We start from the raw sequence: 17,030 nt of genomic DNA on the forward strand, positions 1-17,030 counted from the left end.
GACTGATAACATTTTGCAATTCGATGTAATGTTTGTATGAACAGTACGATACAAACTGTATTGCTTTCGTCAGTTTTCTGAGTAATTCTTGTTTATTATCAAGTATAGATTTGCGGTTACTTGAACAAATACTTTGATGTTCATTTTCTGACCATTAGTTCATTCAGAGAATTGTTTATACTTTATACACAGCAGTGCGCCTGGCATACTAGTGGTTCACCTCTAGCTCACTTGTTTTGATTTCGGGTTGGCAACCCTCCAACCAGGCTAGCACGCAATCTTTTGAGTACACGATCGAAAATTTGGATTTAATTATTCTTTCAACAAGGGTGTGCACGAACCTTTTCTATAACACTACTTCGATATGAGCCACATTGGCCCATTCATTACTAGATTGACCGATTCCTTCTTGATAGGGGGCTATCTTTATGCAGTCGTTTGCTTGCCAATTCTTTTGCGAACTACTTTGAGGTTTTTCCAGAAAAATTGATACATACATTCTAGATTGTGAGATCCAATCCTACAATCCCATGATGTCTCCTCTGTAAATTTCCGTCCTGAGGATGACCCTTCTCTAAATTATTGTGTTTTGGGGGTCGAAAGGTTGACAGACAACTACTACAGTGAACGGTTTTTAAATTGATCTATGATCTGAGCACTCCCATTTGGAGTGTTTTGCTTTTCCATCTAAATGTCCTTATCAGTCACATGTAAATACTTCCATAATGTGTAGCACTTGCGCACAAATCATTCACTATATCACTTCCACTGCGCCATCACAATCTTAGAAGCACATTAACCTAAAAATTGATTCATAAAACAGAGTTCTTGTTTATAAGAAGACAATATCATTGTGAAATAACAATCAAATTGTATATTGAATTTTAAACCTTACTAGTGAAGGTTTTTTGTAAACTAATGCAATGGAAGTCAAGGGCTTTCTTCATAGGGACCACTTGTGTCTTTATAACTTATCCTACCCAGGTCCCAGGGTTACTCCTTATTTTTTAGAGCCAAGTTTTGTTGGTCACCAATCTGGCAATGAACACCCCCCGCCCCCACTAGAAGCTGCGTCTACAGGGAACACTGTGCAACCTTCATCCAACGACTGCACATGTGTATCTGTTGTGTCTTTGCATTCTGTTTCTTGCAGCACTGTGTAAGCAGTAAAATCAGTATCCCCATGTCTCCCGTTAAGCACCAAGGACAGCCAGGACAATTTTTGCACCCGGACTCCGCGGGCTCTGTAAAATTGATCTGACTGGTTTGGCCTGATCCTGGAGCCTGCATGACCATAACCCTGTAAGGATGCCACATAACTCGAACTTCAAGTGATCGATTATCACCAGTGTTTTTTCCCATTCACCGCAATGTTATCTTTTTCATTTATTATCCTGCACTGATTTAATATTGCTTATAAATTCCATAACTCCGGTTAAATGTATGCTATACTGTTCATTTTGGTGTCTAAATAAAGATTTTTAAAAATACACACTATTTTCTATAAAGTATGTCGTTTTTCTCTTGAGCAGTGTCAATTACTTATCGTCTATGTTGGTACTCTGAAATGCTTCGCACCTGTTCCTCTAGTGACTCTTGACTGCTCTTTGCCACACTGCCAGGTCAGAGCTAAGGATTTATCAGTACGAATCCAAGGACCATCTTTGGGGTATTGTGATAGCATTACATGGCGAGGTCTAACTCCCACACCACATAATATTCAATTTTCCTACCGTGAAATTAAATCCTTTGGATTTTTAACAATATACTACAGTCAAAGTAATAATTGGCAGAAAGCAGCGTGTAGTCTCAGATCTTGTAGATTGTCATTTTTCATGGCGACTTTCAACTGGATCCGTTATTGCAGACAAGTAGCTGGTGGAAAAGAGATCAACAGAGGACATTACCACTCTTTGCTCGAAGCCACAGTACTGTGCCGCTGTTTCGTAGTTCAGCAAGCATCACTGTAGGAACCCAAGCTGTTTCCTAAACAAACCAGGAAAACGTGTCATTTTGTGGCTGCTGGTATTGTTTAAGGTGCCACAAGGAGATAGTCTTATGGCCCAGAAGTCTTTCCAACTTGCTCTTTGCAGGTTCAGTCCTTGCTGGGAAGTATCAGCCCTTCTGAGTTTGATAAATGGAATCCTATCAAATTGAGTATGGTAATACCTGTAATTGGCAGTGCTACAGAATGAAAAATCTGCCATTGTAGGAGCACTGCAAAAAAACTATTTTTGAACTGACATAAATGTGTATTCTTCTTAGAAACTTTTGCTTAATCCATGTCAAACTGTCATTTCAGCAATCTGATGCAAATGGTTTCTTAAAATTGACAATTCAAAAACTCATTAAAGTCCTGTCCAGTCTAGCACCCATCACAGACCGCATAATAGCTGACCTGTATGCCTCCTCATATCTCTCAAGTCCACATCTTAATAAAATGACATCATTCCCTCATGCATTAGTGAAGTAGATTTCTGGCAAAGCCTTCATTAACAGCAGAAGTCACCTTCACAGATGCCTTCAAGACTCAACAGATACTTTCTCTCCTAAAGATCCCTAATCTAGACTCCTATGACATTACAGGTGATCACACACCTGGTATTCGTGGGAAACTGAACCATTATTAGACCACAAGGCAACTTGGACACAGTCACCATCTAGGGAGTCATTGATGCTGTTCTGATCTCTGACGGCACCTGCCCTCCTCTTAACATAGGGCTCAACTACTCACAGGCCTTTAAAACTATTCACTTACAAGTCTACTTGGCATCCTAGCATCTAGAATGGGCTCGATCTAAGTCACATATATACATAATAATTTAGAGTTTTACTTCAGACACAAAGAGCCATGATATATTCAAGCATAAAACATTTCAAAGCATTATGTCAGAAAGACTTAATAGATGCTTAGATCAAAGCCGGAGGGCCCAACTTCTTTTGTCACCTGATTGGTTGCCATTAGAATTGGGTAGGGCCCCTTCACCCAAATTAGTGGTAAAAAATCACTATGAAAGAACAAATCTCTTCTATTACAGGTTCATGGTTTTACATGTTGCCTATGCTTAGAAGAGTCTTACCTTTACTACCACTCTCCACAAGGAAAACTCTAGTCCAGGCTCTGGTTATCAGCCGTCTAGATTATGGCAATTCACTTTTGCCCTCCACCAATGAGAAGTTGCTTTCCAAACTTCAGGTAGTACAGAACACCGCTGCACGTCTTATCTGTAACCTCCCCTCTGGTACGGGTCTGCCCCTTTTCTACTGTCCCTAATTGGTTACCTTGGTGAGACATAATTATTTGTAAGATCTGCTGTCTAACTCACAAGGCTCTACATGGTACTTATTTATCTTCAAAATTCGCCCTCTATACCACTTTCAGATTCTCAAGATCATGTGACAAGGCCTTGCTCAAAGTCAACGCTCCGTTCATCACCACCTTTGGTTTTTCTTTGTTCGCCCTAAGTTGGCAGGGTATGCTCAGACGTGAGTCCCTTGCTCACTTTGCCACTGGAGTCAAGCAAGCCCGGCTGAAGACGGCTGTAATGCCAGAAACCGGTCCTGGGAAGCTTGATTCCGGTCCAGGGAAGACATGGCTTGGCAGTTCAGGCTGGACTGTTCCCATGAGGGACAGGGTCAGGCTGATTTGCATATGGCCATGTCTGAACTGGGGTGGCGGAGTGAGCTAAAGAACGGTGATGGATTAAACCCAGATCAGTTGACTGGGGGTGAGTGTTTGTATTGTCAACGCTCCGTCCATCACCACCTTTGCTTTTTCTTTGTTCACCCTAAGTTGGCAGGGTATGCTCAGACGTGAGTCCCTTGCTCACTTTGCCACTGGAGTCAAGCAAGCCCGGCTGAAGACGGCTGTAATGCCAGAAACCGGTCCTGGGAAGCTTGATTCCGGTCCAGGGAAGACATGGCTTGGCAGTTCGGGCTGGACTGTTCCCATGAGGCACAGGGTCAGACTGATTTGCATATGGCCATGTCTGAACTGGGGTGGCGGAGTGAGCTAAAGAACGGTGATGGATTAAACCCAGATCAGTTGACTGGGGGTGAGTGTTTGTATTGTCAACGCTCCGTCCATCACCACCTTTGGTTTTTCTTTGTTCGCCCTAAGTTGGCAGGGTATGCTCAGACGTGAGTCCCTTGCTCACTTTGCCACTGGAGTCAAGTAAGCCCGGCTGAAGACGGCTGTAATGCCAGAAACCGGTCCTGGGAAGCTTGATTCCGATCCAGGGAAGTCATGGCTTGGCAGTGCGGGCTGGACTGTTCCCATGAGGCACAGGGTCAGACTGATTTGCATATGGCCATGTCTGAACTGGGGTGGCGGAGTGAGCTAAAGAACGGTGATGGATTAAACCCAGATCAGTTGACTGGGGGTGAGTGTTTGTATTGTCACCGCTCCGTCCATCACCACCTTTGGTTTTTCCTTGCTCAAAGTCCCCAGGTTTAGAAAGGCCAGGTCAGGTTGCAGACCTCTCCTTTCTTGCCCTCCATTATTGGAATAAACTGCCACTGCAATTACGTACTAGCAAAAAACATTTTCATTTTAGTAAAGCACTTAAGACCCATCTATATTAAGGATGGCTCCTTCTATCTGTCGTCCTGGTCTCACACTGAGATACCCCTTCGGGGGTGATTTGAGCGCGTAATAAATCAAATAACAAAATCAAACAGTAGCTTACATATAAGTTGTAGTTTGGGAAACTTTATGTATTTTTCCATACAAACCCTACTTAAACTACACAAACATTAGAAATTCTAAAGTTACAGTTATAAGTTTAATTTAGGATTTACACATAGCTTCACATTACTTTGTCGCCCACCAACGGACAGTGTTCCTTATAACTGCAATTTTCACTTACCACATTACCTTTAAATGTCTATGCCACGCCACTTCGTACACAGTGTTCTCACCTCATTCGCCATACTACAGTAGCTATAACTCGCGACTCTACTATGCACTGTGTTTGGAAAAATCATCTCAATTGAGATGTCATAACGGTTATGAAAGCAATCCTTTCACATGGTACAAGTGATATAACTCCAAGGGTATAACCAGTGCATTGAGAAGGCACAAGCTATAGTTAATGTACTATTATTGAGTGTTATTCATTAAGATCTCGTTAATTGGATTGTTGTTTAGTAAAAGGAAGGAGAGTCGTACAGTATTGTATAGTGGAATTGAGTGCAATGTAGTAGAATGTAGTGGGGTAGAGGGCGAAACAGTGCAGTAGAGTGGAGTTATATAGAGTACAGTAGTGTATTGTACAATGGAGCTGCGTAGAGTGGATGATTGGACAGTGGCGAAGGGTGAGGTGAAGTCTCATATAGTGGAGTAGAGTTACGTAACATAGGGCCTTATTATGATGGCGGTCGGACGAGCATCTGACCACCATCGCAGTGGGATTGAGACCGAACGACAAGTAGTCAGTGATGCCACCTGCCAAATTATGATGTGACCGCCGTGTAGGTGGTCAAAATCATTGCTTTTTCCATTGCGGCTTGTGCTGCGGCCCAAAAAATGGCTGCAGTATAATCTGCAATTGAAAAAGGGATGTTTTTAAACATCCATGCTCCGTTTGCCAGGCATACCGGGTATGGATGTTAGGGGGGGTACCACAGGCGCCCCATGAGCCTCATAGCGGAGGCCCACGGGGGCCCTGCTAGGGACCCCCAACGTCCCTTTCCAACAGTGTTTCCGTGGAGGTCGGACCACCATGGAAAGGCTGTCGGAAAGGGACATTGTAATCCCTATGGCTTTGCTTGCGCAGGCACTGCCCCTACTGTAGGAAATACTATCCGAGCAATGGACTGACAGGCTTGGAGCCCGTCAGAAGCGTCAGTCAGTCCCTCCGACCGATGCGGCCGACTGACTGCATCATAATGAGGCGGTCAGAGCGCTCTGCTGGATGGTGGTCAGACCTGACAGCCTGTCAGTGGCGGTCCGACCGCCATCTGAATGAGGCCCACAGCGTGGAGTAAAGTATAATACAGTGTATTAACATGTCTTAGAGTACAAAGGCATGGAGTGGATTATAGTGTGATTGCGTAGCATATATCCGGGTAAACTCTTATAAATTGGAGTGGTGTCTCGTACAGTATAGTGATGGACTATATCGTACACCATCAAAGTGTTGTTTAGCGGATTAGACTATTGTACAATGGAGTGTACGGACATAGATTGGATTGTTGAATTAGATAGTGGAGTTTATGTGTATAGAGTGAAGTAGTCTCTCGTAGAGTGCCATTAAGTATGGTATAGTTTTACAGAGTGCAGTTCTAGAGAGGGGAGCAGAGTGTTGTGCAGTAGAGCCATGTAGAGTGTAGTAGCTTACAATGTAGTGATGTGAAGTTGAGTACCATATGGTTGTGTGGCATACAGTAGAATAGTGTACAGTGGAATACCATACAGTCTAATGGTGTACAGTGGAGTGTAAAAGAGTGGATTGGCAGAAAGTGGAGTAGCATACACTGGAGTGTCCTAGAGTGAGTGCCATACACTAGAGTAGAATACAGTAGTGGTGTACAGTAGATTAGCACTCAGTGGAGTAGCGTAGAATAGTGGCGTACAGTGCAGTTTGGTAAACTGGAATAACATAGAGTGAAGAGACATACAAAGGAGTGGTGTCTAATGGAATAGTGTAGAATGGAGTGTTGTAGAGTGGTTTCCCTTACATTGGAGTGGCATACAGTGGAGTGCCATACAGTGGAACTCTGTAGAGTGCTTTAGACTACAGTGTAATAGCTTATTGTTGAGTAGCGTACAGTGGAGTTGGGTACAGTGGAGTGGTGTAGACTGGATTGGCGCCCAATATAGTGCATACAGTGGAGTTTCAAATACAGCAGTGGCGCACAGTGGAGTGGGGTATAGTGGAATAGTATATAGTGGAGCGTCGTCCATGGGAGTAGCTTGGAATGGAATGGCGTACAGTGTAGTGGCTTGGAGTGGAGTGCTATACAGTGAAATAGTGTAGAGTGGAGTGACCTATAGCGCAATAGCATACAGTGGAGTCACTTATAATGGAGAGGTGTACTCAGCAGTGGCGTACAGTGGAATACCGTGGACTTGAGTGGTGTAAAGTGTAGTGCTGTACAGTGTAGTGCGTTACAGATCTAGTTGAAATTTTGGAGGACAATGGATTATGGTTTTCAGAGTAACGCAAGGCAGTGACTTGCATTGCAGAGATTGCATTGCATTTCTGTACATGTGCAAAGCAGGGCGAAGTATGATGGTTTTGCGTAGTTCTGTAAATGTTACGCAAGTATTGCGTTGCCCCTGCAACACTATGCATAACACAAGGGTAATGCAATAGAATCCCGAATTAGTCCCCTAGTCATGTATTGTGCCATGGTATATCACAATTAGTTAGTGGTATACTGTGGTACATAGCAATAACAAGCCAGGTGAGAGGATGTGGCTGAACGGGCTAGAGCGGTTGATCTCAGATCTGGGAAACCGGATTCGAGTCCTGCCAATGATACTCAACATCCTGTGATTCTGGGCAAATCACTTAATCTCCCCGTGCCTAACAAAAAATTAATGTGTTGTTGTGTAACGTAACTGGTGCTCATGTAATGTGCTCTGATACCCGATACCTTCGGGTCAAGTTCGCGCTATATAAAACCCTGGAAAAAATCAATAAAAAGCCAGTGTATAATTGACTAATGCCTCTCTTTAGAAAGACAGCATAATCCTTATAATAGACTTTGGATTGTTGTGGCTTAGGGCTTATAAATAGGTAAGTAATAGTTGTTTTAGTTGTTCCCACCCCATTACCATTTTCTTAAAGTGGAAATAGGTTTGGAATTTTTTTATATATAATTTTCTGTACATTTATTTAACCAGTTTACACCGTACCACGGTAGTACCTTCCACATACCGTGTTTTTTTTAACCAAATGTACATGTTTTGTTTAAGTAATGCTGTCATTTTTGTATATCACTGCATTAATGTGCACACTTTCTTTTTACATAATTAAATAAGTTAAAAATTGTAAAGACACTGTAGTACACTGTTTGTGAAATATTCCGTATTAAAGTGTTTTTATGTCCTCCAGGGTGGGTTCTGTAGAGCAATGTTATCCACTCCTCTCAGGTGTGTCACCCAGTTGACCCGGCCTTTGTATGAGGTCTTAGTTGTGCCCTTCCAATTGGTCAGGACCCTTTTTACTGCCGCCGTCAGAAGCAGGTCTAGTAGGTCTTTATCATGCTCTGATCTCAGTCCTGTGGTCATAAATGCGGTGGCAAGGGAGGAAAATTCAGCTGTTAGTGTGCAGCCCATTGCGTTATTTATGAAACCAATGATTTTCTCCAGAACGCTTTTGAGTGTTGGGCAATAGTAGATAAGGTGTGCTAGGTCCCCCTTTTCCTTGCTACAGGTCCAGCATAGATCATCTTCTCTGAGGCCTAGTGAGAATAATCGAGCAGGGGTCCAGGAAGCCTTGTGGAGTAGCCAGAATTTAGTTTGTGATAGTACCGGGGAGATTTTATTACGTGAGGCAGAGGTCCATAATATAGCCAGTTCTTGCTCATTAAGTGAGTTATTGCCTTGTTTTACCCAATAGTTAGTTGTCTTATCGTTAAGTTTGGTGGAGTTTGGCATAGAAGTTTGTAGAGGTGTGATACCTGGTGACCTAGTCTGTTGATTTTTGTTATGTACTGTGGGATTGACGGTTTGGCGGGCGATAGTTTGGCTTTGGATAGGGCGGTTTTGATTTTCAGGAAGTTGTAGAACTCTGTCTGTTACGTTATGTCTAGATTTCAGTACGGCAAACGTGGTGGGATATCCCGCTTCTTCTAGCTGGGTGGGAGATGCCTCTCTCTATCCATGTGTCAAGGGCTAGACATTTTCCCTTGTATCTGATCTTGCTATTGGCCCAGAGTGACTCCAGCTTCGTGGCCTTTATGCTGTTCTCCATTTTCTTATCTATTCTTAGTAGGGCAATTTTTGTGTTTTTAAAAATGGAGCTGGAGGCTTGAAGATGCTTATTAGCTGTTAGCAGCACAATTGCGTTTAAATTGTTCAGTATGGCTCTCTCGACTTGTAGCCACACCGGTGTGTATCCGTGAGGAGGTGATATCCAGTAAGCCCCTTGTTTTGCCAGAAATGCTGTTTGGAAGATTCTAAAGTCTGCTAGATTTACCCCTCCCAGTTTTTTATCCAGTCTTAGTTTTTTGCTGCTTATCCGTGCCTTCTTCCCACGCCATAGGAATTTAGTAATCAGGTTATCTACTTTACGGTGGAAGTAATCTGTGAGTAGGCGTGGGAGCATGCTGATCAGGTAGTTGATCATTGGGGTGATCATCATTTTGATCGTATTGATTGTGCTCCACCAAGTTATGAGTTTCGGGGACCAGGTCTCCAAGACGTTCTTTAAATTTTCAAGCAATAGTTTCTCATTGTGGCCTAGTGTGCTTATGAGGTCGTTACCAAAGTGTATACCTAGGTATTTGCTAAACCCTGTTTGCCAGGCCAGGCCAATCCACCTAGGATGTCCCTAGTTCAGTGGATGTTCAGGGGTTTGCATTCTGATTTATCCCTGTTGAGCTTATATTCTGAGTGTCCTGTATATATCTCTATGGTGTCTATCAGGGCCTCAATTGGGGTCTTTGGTTGCTCCGTTACAGTTAGAATGCCAACCACGTATGCGGCCAATTTTATTTCAACGGCATTTATATTGACCCCTTTGATTTTCGTATTTGCCTTGATGTCGCTGATCAGGGGTTCCAATGCCAGCAGAAAAAGTGAGGGGGACAGTGGGCAGCCCTGTCTAGTGCCGTGTTGTAGCGTAAGTGGTTCGGAGAGTGACCCATTAATGACAATACTGGCTCTTGGGTCCCCATACAGAGCCATCACCTTCCGTATATACCCTTCACCTAAGTTGAAGGATTGCATGCACTGCTCCAGGAAGGTCCATGATACTCTATCGAAGGCCTTCTCGGCATCAAGGGTAATAGCTACAGACCCCACCTTCTGGGAAGAGGTGTCTCACAAGCTTGATAGCCTCCCACAGAACGACCTAACGGTGGTGGCGGGGGGTTTTAATATGCCTCTGGACCATATATTGGATAGGCAGTCACCCTGCCAATACCAACCCACAAGTGCACACACTACACTCAAGAATGTCTGCTCCAGATTCAAATTCAAGGACCCATGGTGGCTCCAGCACCCGGACACTAGGGACTTTACATTCTACTCCAACCTGCATAACTAGTACAGCAGGATAGATTACATATTAATCACAGGTCCACACACACACCTAATAGAACATTCTGACATAGCGCCTAGGTTAGTGTCAGACCATTCATGTATCAGCCTAAAGCTGAGCGGCTGCCACAACAAAGCCATTCCCGGAGGTGGTGGTTTAACAGCGATGTCCTAGCTATCCCCGAGAACAAAAAAAAGATTGAGGAGGCCATAAGGGAATACCCTAGACACAATGACTCACCGGGGATTAGCGCCACTACCCTATGGGACGCACTGAAGGCTACCGTCAGAGGCACAATAATCGAAATTAAATCGAAAAATAAACAAAAACACAAACTTACAGCTGACCCAGCTCGAGCAGGATATCAAAAGCCTAGAAACAGCCCATGCCAGGGCCACTTATGATACCAAACTCCTAACGGACCTAACTAGGAAAAAGTATGAATATAACAAGTTCCTGAGTGAGTGAGCCGGACTGTGGTTTAATAAATACAAGGCCATTAACCTCTGCGAAGCAAATAAAGCAGGGAAGCTACTAGCCTCCTACCTGAAGCATAAATGCAACCAATTTACGATCTCATCCATCACAGACCCAAACAACAAAACCCACACAAGACACAAAGACATCCTCAAGACCTTTCAAGAGTTTTATCAGGAACTCTATAAAAAAGACCAGATCTTGGATCGCTAGACGTGCACAAAATACCTCAACAGACTTGGTCTTCCACAGTTAACCAGTGAAGACGCACAGAGATTGGGGCAAGAAATTAGCATTGCCGAGACTGAAATGGCGGTCAAATCTATGAAGAATAACAAAGCCCCAGGCCCGGATGGGTACACAGCCACCTTTTACAGGTCTTTTCTAGAACAGCTGAAAACTACCATGAAGAGGGTGTTCAATCACTGTGCGGAGAATGGGTTGGTATCACAATCCATGTCGGAAGCCAATATAATAGTCATCCCAAAGGAGGGTAAGGATCAGTCGTTACCCAAGAACTACAGACCCATATCCCTAATTAATGTGGACTGCAAAATATATGCACAAATCCTAGCAACCAGACTAAATTCCGTCCTACCCAACCAAATAAACACTGCAAATCTATTAATCATCCACCAGTCTAACTAGTGCAATAGGTCTGCAAAGTTTTTCAGGCATTAGTCAACCTGCTGCAAAGTTATTAAGGGACAAAAATCTAAGGAATCCGATCTCTCTGTACCCTAACTACAGAGTGTCTCACGCCACTCGGTAATATATACATCATACATATATCTTGCATACTTCACCATGAGCATTACGAAGAACAAAACAAAGGTGTCAAACCATTCCCCGAAGTCTTGAATGAGGATACACTTGACAGAGTACAGATTTCTGGTTCACTCGGGTCACCCAAAAAGTCATACACTCGAACCGCGGCAGAATATGTAGCATATATGTAGAGATGTATGTAGTAAATTGCTACCAATATTTTTGTGACCAGTGTGGTATTTTGCAAACTGACCTATGTACTAATAGGTCGGTTCCCAAAATACAGCTTCCTAGAGGGTCGTAATGTTAATGTATTAATGAAGTAGGAACTAGGAATTGCAGCTATCAAAGGGATGGTGTGCTGCTGAAATTAGCTACTGCAGTCTGCTTTTACATAAAGCATTTTGTTTTTTAAAATGCAGCCCATCTCCCTTAAAGGAAAACTGGATGCTTTTAAAAAACATATATACTACGAACATTTAAGAGTAGGCAGTGGTCAATAGGACCCACGACCATTTTAAAATTCACTTTTCTCACTGCCTTTCACAATAATACCCCCTCCGCTGTAATCGGGCATTGAATGCACTCTGCACCCTAGGTGGGAACCCTGATGGTGAAGCATGCCACCAACTAGGTTGGTGGGTGAGGATTCTTCTAAAAAAAACTAACTGTTTTCTGAGTACTATTGCTTTTGGATGCAGTTGACTTTGTTAGGGCCCATCCGTTTTGTTATAACTGATTACCCAGGGGAAAAGGACGTATTCCATTTAATCCTCGCTCTTTTTTTGATGACATTGTAATTGATAAATGACCAGTCTCTCAGAGAGAGCCTTAAAATATATTTCTGATAAGTTCTATGCTTTACTTCCTTATACCACCTTCTTTATTTTTCCTTTTGCAGTTATTACAATTGGGCTGTGGCTGCTCCGATGATCCTCTCCTTGCAGGCCTTTCAGATGAATCTCCCAAAGGTACCCACCAAAGCTTGATCTTGAGTGTTTTTTACTAGCAATTAAGGATGTAACTTGGGAGGGAAACATTTAAGCCCATTTAGGTTTTTCATAATTCACATCAACCATTTCCAATCTTCTCAGATCACCATTGACAAGCTGGTGAAGGAGAAGATGCCAAAGAAGACAGGGCGCTGGTGGTTTTCGTGGAGAAGGAAAGATTTCACAGTCGAGGAGGTAGGTGTATGCTGAAGGATTTGGGAAGAGAAGCTGTGTTATGTCCGAACTGAATAGAGTGCCTGATAGGGCAGGATTCAGAAAGTAAGGTTACACTCTCTAGTCTAGATTGGGACCCCTGACAGTACTGCTGAAAGTACACAGATGATACACTGGTTCTCGTAGCTTTGTCTATGACCTTCAGCATAATGGCTCATTTGATTGTGTTGTAATGCCGAGCATGTTTTCCATGGTCTCAAATGACTTTTGGGTACAAGTGCATCACTTCAACTGTTGTTGAAATTGGATACTGTAGTCTTCTATCTGTGCTGCTCATTTTTTATGTTCAATCATATTCTCTTACTATTTAATATCTTCTGAAACAACAATCCTTAACTGTGCTCTCTGGGGTTCTCTGAGCAAGAATTCAACATGTCAAATGTTGCGAAAAATATGCCACAATGCAATGATCTCCGTGATGTCTTCTCCTTTATTTACTGTCTCCGCTGATGATTCAGTGGTAATTGGTCCAACATGTTCTGTCTACAATTCGTTATAATTGGTTATATATTAGCTCTTCTACACATTTTTTTCTTTATCACCATTTGTTGGCTTGATAGCAGTTGCTGTGTACTATATACCCCTTATATGCTGCTGTCTACTGGTTTGTAAATATTATTGCTGCACAGCAGTCTGGTGGCTCCATGGAATCCCTGATCTGTGAAAAGCTTCACCATGATCAACTCCTACATAGGTCTTTTTTTTTGCCTTTTCCGGATTGAGGGATGACCCACAAGAAATGTTCTCTGTGATTTTTGACTATTGTTATTCTGACTGTTTCCACGTATGTTCTCCTTTCTGCGTTGGGAATGTTTTACATTACATAAAATTCTCTGTTTGCAAATATGACAAAATGGGTCGGTTGTTTGCCCATTGAAGCTGTCTGCTGTGCTCTTAAATGAGCAATGCCGGAACTCCTGAAATACTGCTTTACAATGTCCAAGGAATTTTAAAAAATCAGGATGTAGCTGAATGAAGACATTTACTCCTGTACACCTTCCTATATTTTTCTGGGGTTCATAAAATGAACTAGGGTAACCAGAAATTGTCTCTCTGCAATGATGTTTTGGTAGAAGGGTAAGGGGTGGGAATAGTCACCAGTGCTGGTAGGCGCTTTGTCACTGCCTCGCTACCCCCACCATTTCGAATTGTCATTCCTATTTCATCATTCATCTTGCTTTAAACCTCCTACGTTTGGAGGTTCCTGCTTAGATGTTTTTTAAGAGTGTCCATTTGTTTCAGAGAGGAAAGGTGAAGTGCATAGATGTTGATCTAATACTTGTGAAAGCTGTGATCAACTTCCTCTGATTAGGTATCTGACCTCACTAAGCAGACAGCTTTTATCTCATAGATTTTTCTTCTAGTTCCTCAGACTATAATTGTCAGTTGATAGAATAATCAGCAACAGTAATCAACGGGAGATCTAGACTTCCATCTTTACAGAATATACCTTCTAACCAATCACTCTTTAGTGGCTGTACAATGACAGGGAGCGCTAAACAAAACATTGAAATAAATACTCTGAGTAAAGAAATCAGCTTGAATATCTTGCATAATTAAACTTTCATCATGAAAAGGAAGAAATCTTTATATCGTTGGAAAAAAACGGAAAATTGCCTTACTCTAACAGCACAACCTTGCCTACATATGTAAATCCTGCAAATTCAACCATAAATATAGGAACATTGCAAGTTGATAGCTATACATTTATGTAATGTAGCAATACAGATAGGATAAAGTGACTTTCATCCATCACACGAAAACTTTGCACCCTCGCTAAAAGTAAGTGCAAATGGGAATGCTTTGAAATTGTCCAAATCAAGACCTATTAATTTTTGTTAGACTCTGTTGACCATGTGCAATGGTCAAACCTAGCCTTTCTATGGTCCTTGCTTTTGCTTCGGGAGTTGTGCTATGCTATTTGTAGACCGCTCGGTCACCTGTGAGGGTATCTCTGCGTTGGGTAGGTAGGGTACTGAACTTCGTGGGTGTCTGGTCAAAGAAAATGGTAGGTCTTCTATTTCTTGCGAAGTCGAGGAGAGATGGTATGGTTCTTATTTGTATAGATGGGTCATTGCAGGCTTTGGGGGGCGTGAGATCTATGAGAAGGCTCAACCTTTGCTTCTTGCCTGTGGAAGCGGGTTGAAAAGCTTGAACAGTACTCTTTTACTTATTGGTAGACAGTGAAGTTCTCTGAGGTATGACATGATGTGATGTGTTTGCTTAACCCCTTGAATGCTCATGATGAGGTCAGCTCGTCATGAGCAACGGCGCTCCGGTGCTCATGACGAGCTGAGCTCGTCATGACCGCGCCCGTTCCGTGGAACGCTCGCATGCTGGGCTCATTCCACTGCAGTGCTGAGCGTTCCATTGGAACGGGTGTGGCCATGACGAGCTCAGCTCGTCATGAGCACCGGAGCGCCGTAGCTCATGACGAGTTTACCTCGTCATGAGCACTGGGGCGCTGTACGCGCCCCTCCGCCCCCCCAGCACAGCGGGGGAAACAGCCCCGCACGGAAGGGGTTAACAGCTGGGGGTTGGAGTGGTTCCGTGATCCGAGGGCCGCTAGGTGGAGATCCTATAGTGAGGTCTTTCGGAGACGACTACTTTTTTTTTTAGTTTTGTCAGTGTTGAGTTTCAGGCAGTTTTTCCTCATTCAGTTTGCCAGTTCAGTCATGCATGATGTGAATCTGTTCCTTGTGCCCTATTCTTGTGCTGTAGGGATGGGATGAGTCCTGAGTCATCTTCGTATGATAGTATGTTGACATTTTGGGCTCTGAATGATACATACAAAAGGGATCATGTATACATTGATGAGTTTAGGTCTAACGAAGGAGCCCTGCGGTACCATGCAGATGAGCTACAGGGTCTTCAAGGTGTATGGTTGCAAATTGGCTGTCTGGGTTCTTCTGGTAAAGAAGGTGCAGAGCCACTGAAAGGTATCTTCTTGGATAGCAGCCTTGTGTAGACACCAAAACAGGACTGACTGTGATACTGTGTTGAATGATGCAGAAGTTCCAGTCCCTCTTCTATCCAGAATGTTCCTGATGTTATAGGTTGCTGCAGCAAGGGCCTTCTTGGTGCTGTGGTCTGAATCCTGATTGTGTGATGTAGAGGACTTGGTGATTAATAAGCTGTTGGATGAGGCGTCTTTTGATGGGTTTTCCCCTTGTCTTGATTGAGTAGAGAAGGAGCGATAAGCAGGGCATTGATGGCTGCGTGCTTTCAGGTCTCTGGGAAAGTGGCTGTGTTAATAGAGATATAGTAAATCTGGGTGAGGACATTGCTTATGTGTATGCATCCTTTGTTAAAGTTGTGGTGAAGGCAAAGTCTGAAGGGTTCTCTGAGTGAATGGTCTTCATGATTTCAGTTTGTTTCCTCAGTAGTGGTGTAGTTCCAAGTAGCCAGGATGTGCTTGCTCTCAGTGAGTGATAGCCTGGCGGTGAGGTGGCTGGAGTTTGGCTGGCTCTTGAAGCTTCTTGAATTTGTTATAGAAGAATTTAGCGAGGTTGTTGTAGAGCTCCAGGTAGTAAGTGATGTTACTGCTGGCGACCACTGGTGTGGGGAATTTCTTCATAATGGAGAATATTTCCTTGCTACTGTTGGAGCTTGTATTGATGCAGCCTGTGAGGTTCTTTTGCTTAGTGCTGCTTTAAGGTGGATTTGTAGGTGTTTCTGTCTTTTCTTTTTTTGTGGCGGGCTGGGCTTGCAGTGGCTTGTTTCCTGAGGTATGGGATGTCGATCTTGAAACTTAGGAAGGCATGATCTGACCAGCTGAGCGTAGTGAGTGTGTTGATCTAGATGTGGGAACATTGGACAAGATGGGTTACTGGATGTGCCCCCTGGAGTGCGTGGGTCCTTTTACGTGTCGTGGGATGCAGAGGATCTCAAGACTTTAAAAGGAAAGGGTCATGAGTTGGGCACAAAGTGATTTTCTAGGTGATAATCAAGATCTTCTAGGAGGACAAAGGTGTTTGATTTGATCAGTAGTGGTGCGGCAAAGTTTGTGGTGAAGTTGGCACATGGTACAAGTGGGTAGTAGATCAAGGTGCCTTGGAGGGTGAAGTTGGCATTGATCTGAAGTTAGAAGGTGAGTTGCTCCTTTTAGTTAGTTTTGGCATCTGTGGAGGCTTTGTATAAAAGTCCTTGTGAATAATGGCTATACCTCCTCTGGGTTTGTGTCGTCGGTCTTGTCTGATCCTGTGATGACAGCAGCAATGTCTGAAGCTGACTCTGGAGTGAGCCTTGTTTCCGTCAGGAATAGAATGCCTGGTGCGAAGGTCTCAAGCAGGTCCCTGACTGCTGCGGCCTGTCTTCGAAGTGAGCGAATGTTGAGGAGCAGGCA

General features: G+C 43.4%; 1 protein-coding gene across 4 annotated transcripts in view; it reads left to right on the top strand.

Annotated features, from left to right (window-relative positions):
* Nucleotides 1–17,030, top strand: part of LPIN3 (lipin 3) — a 343,676-nt gene that overhangs the window by 266,218 nt on the left and 60,428 nt on the right. For all 4 annotated transcript variants that reach the window (XM_078652105.1, XM_078652106.1, XM_078652104.1 and 1 more), the window contains exons 11-12: nucleotides 12,361–12,430; nucleotides 12,554–12,646. In XM_078652105.1, the coding sequence (XP_078508231.1) occupies nucleotides 12,361–12,430; nucleotides 12,554–12,646 (163 nt within the window). The remainder of the gene's footprint in view (nucleotides 1–12,360; nucleotides 12,431–12,553; nucleotides 12,647–17,030) is intronic.

This window comes from Lissotriton helveticus, chromosome 7 (genome assembly GCF_964261635.1).
Source record: "Lissotriton helveticus chromosome 7, aLisHel1.1, whole genome shotgun sequence".
NCBI classification, from domain to species: Eukaryota; Metazoa; Chordata; class Amphibia; order Caudata; family Salamandridae; genus Lissotriton; species Lissotriton helveticus.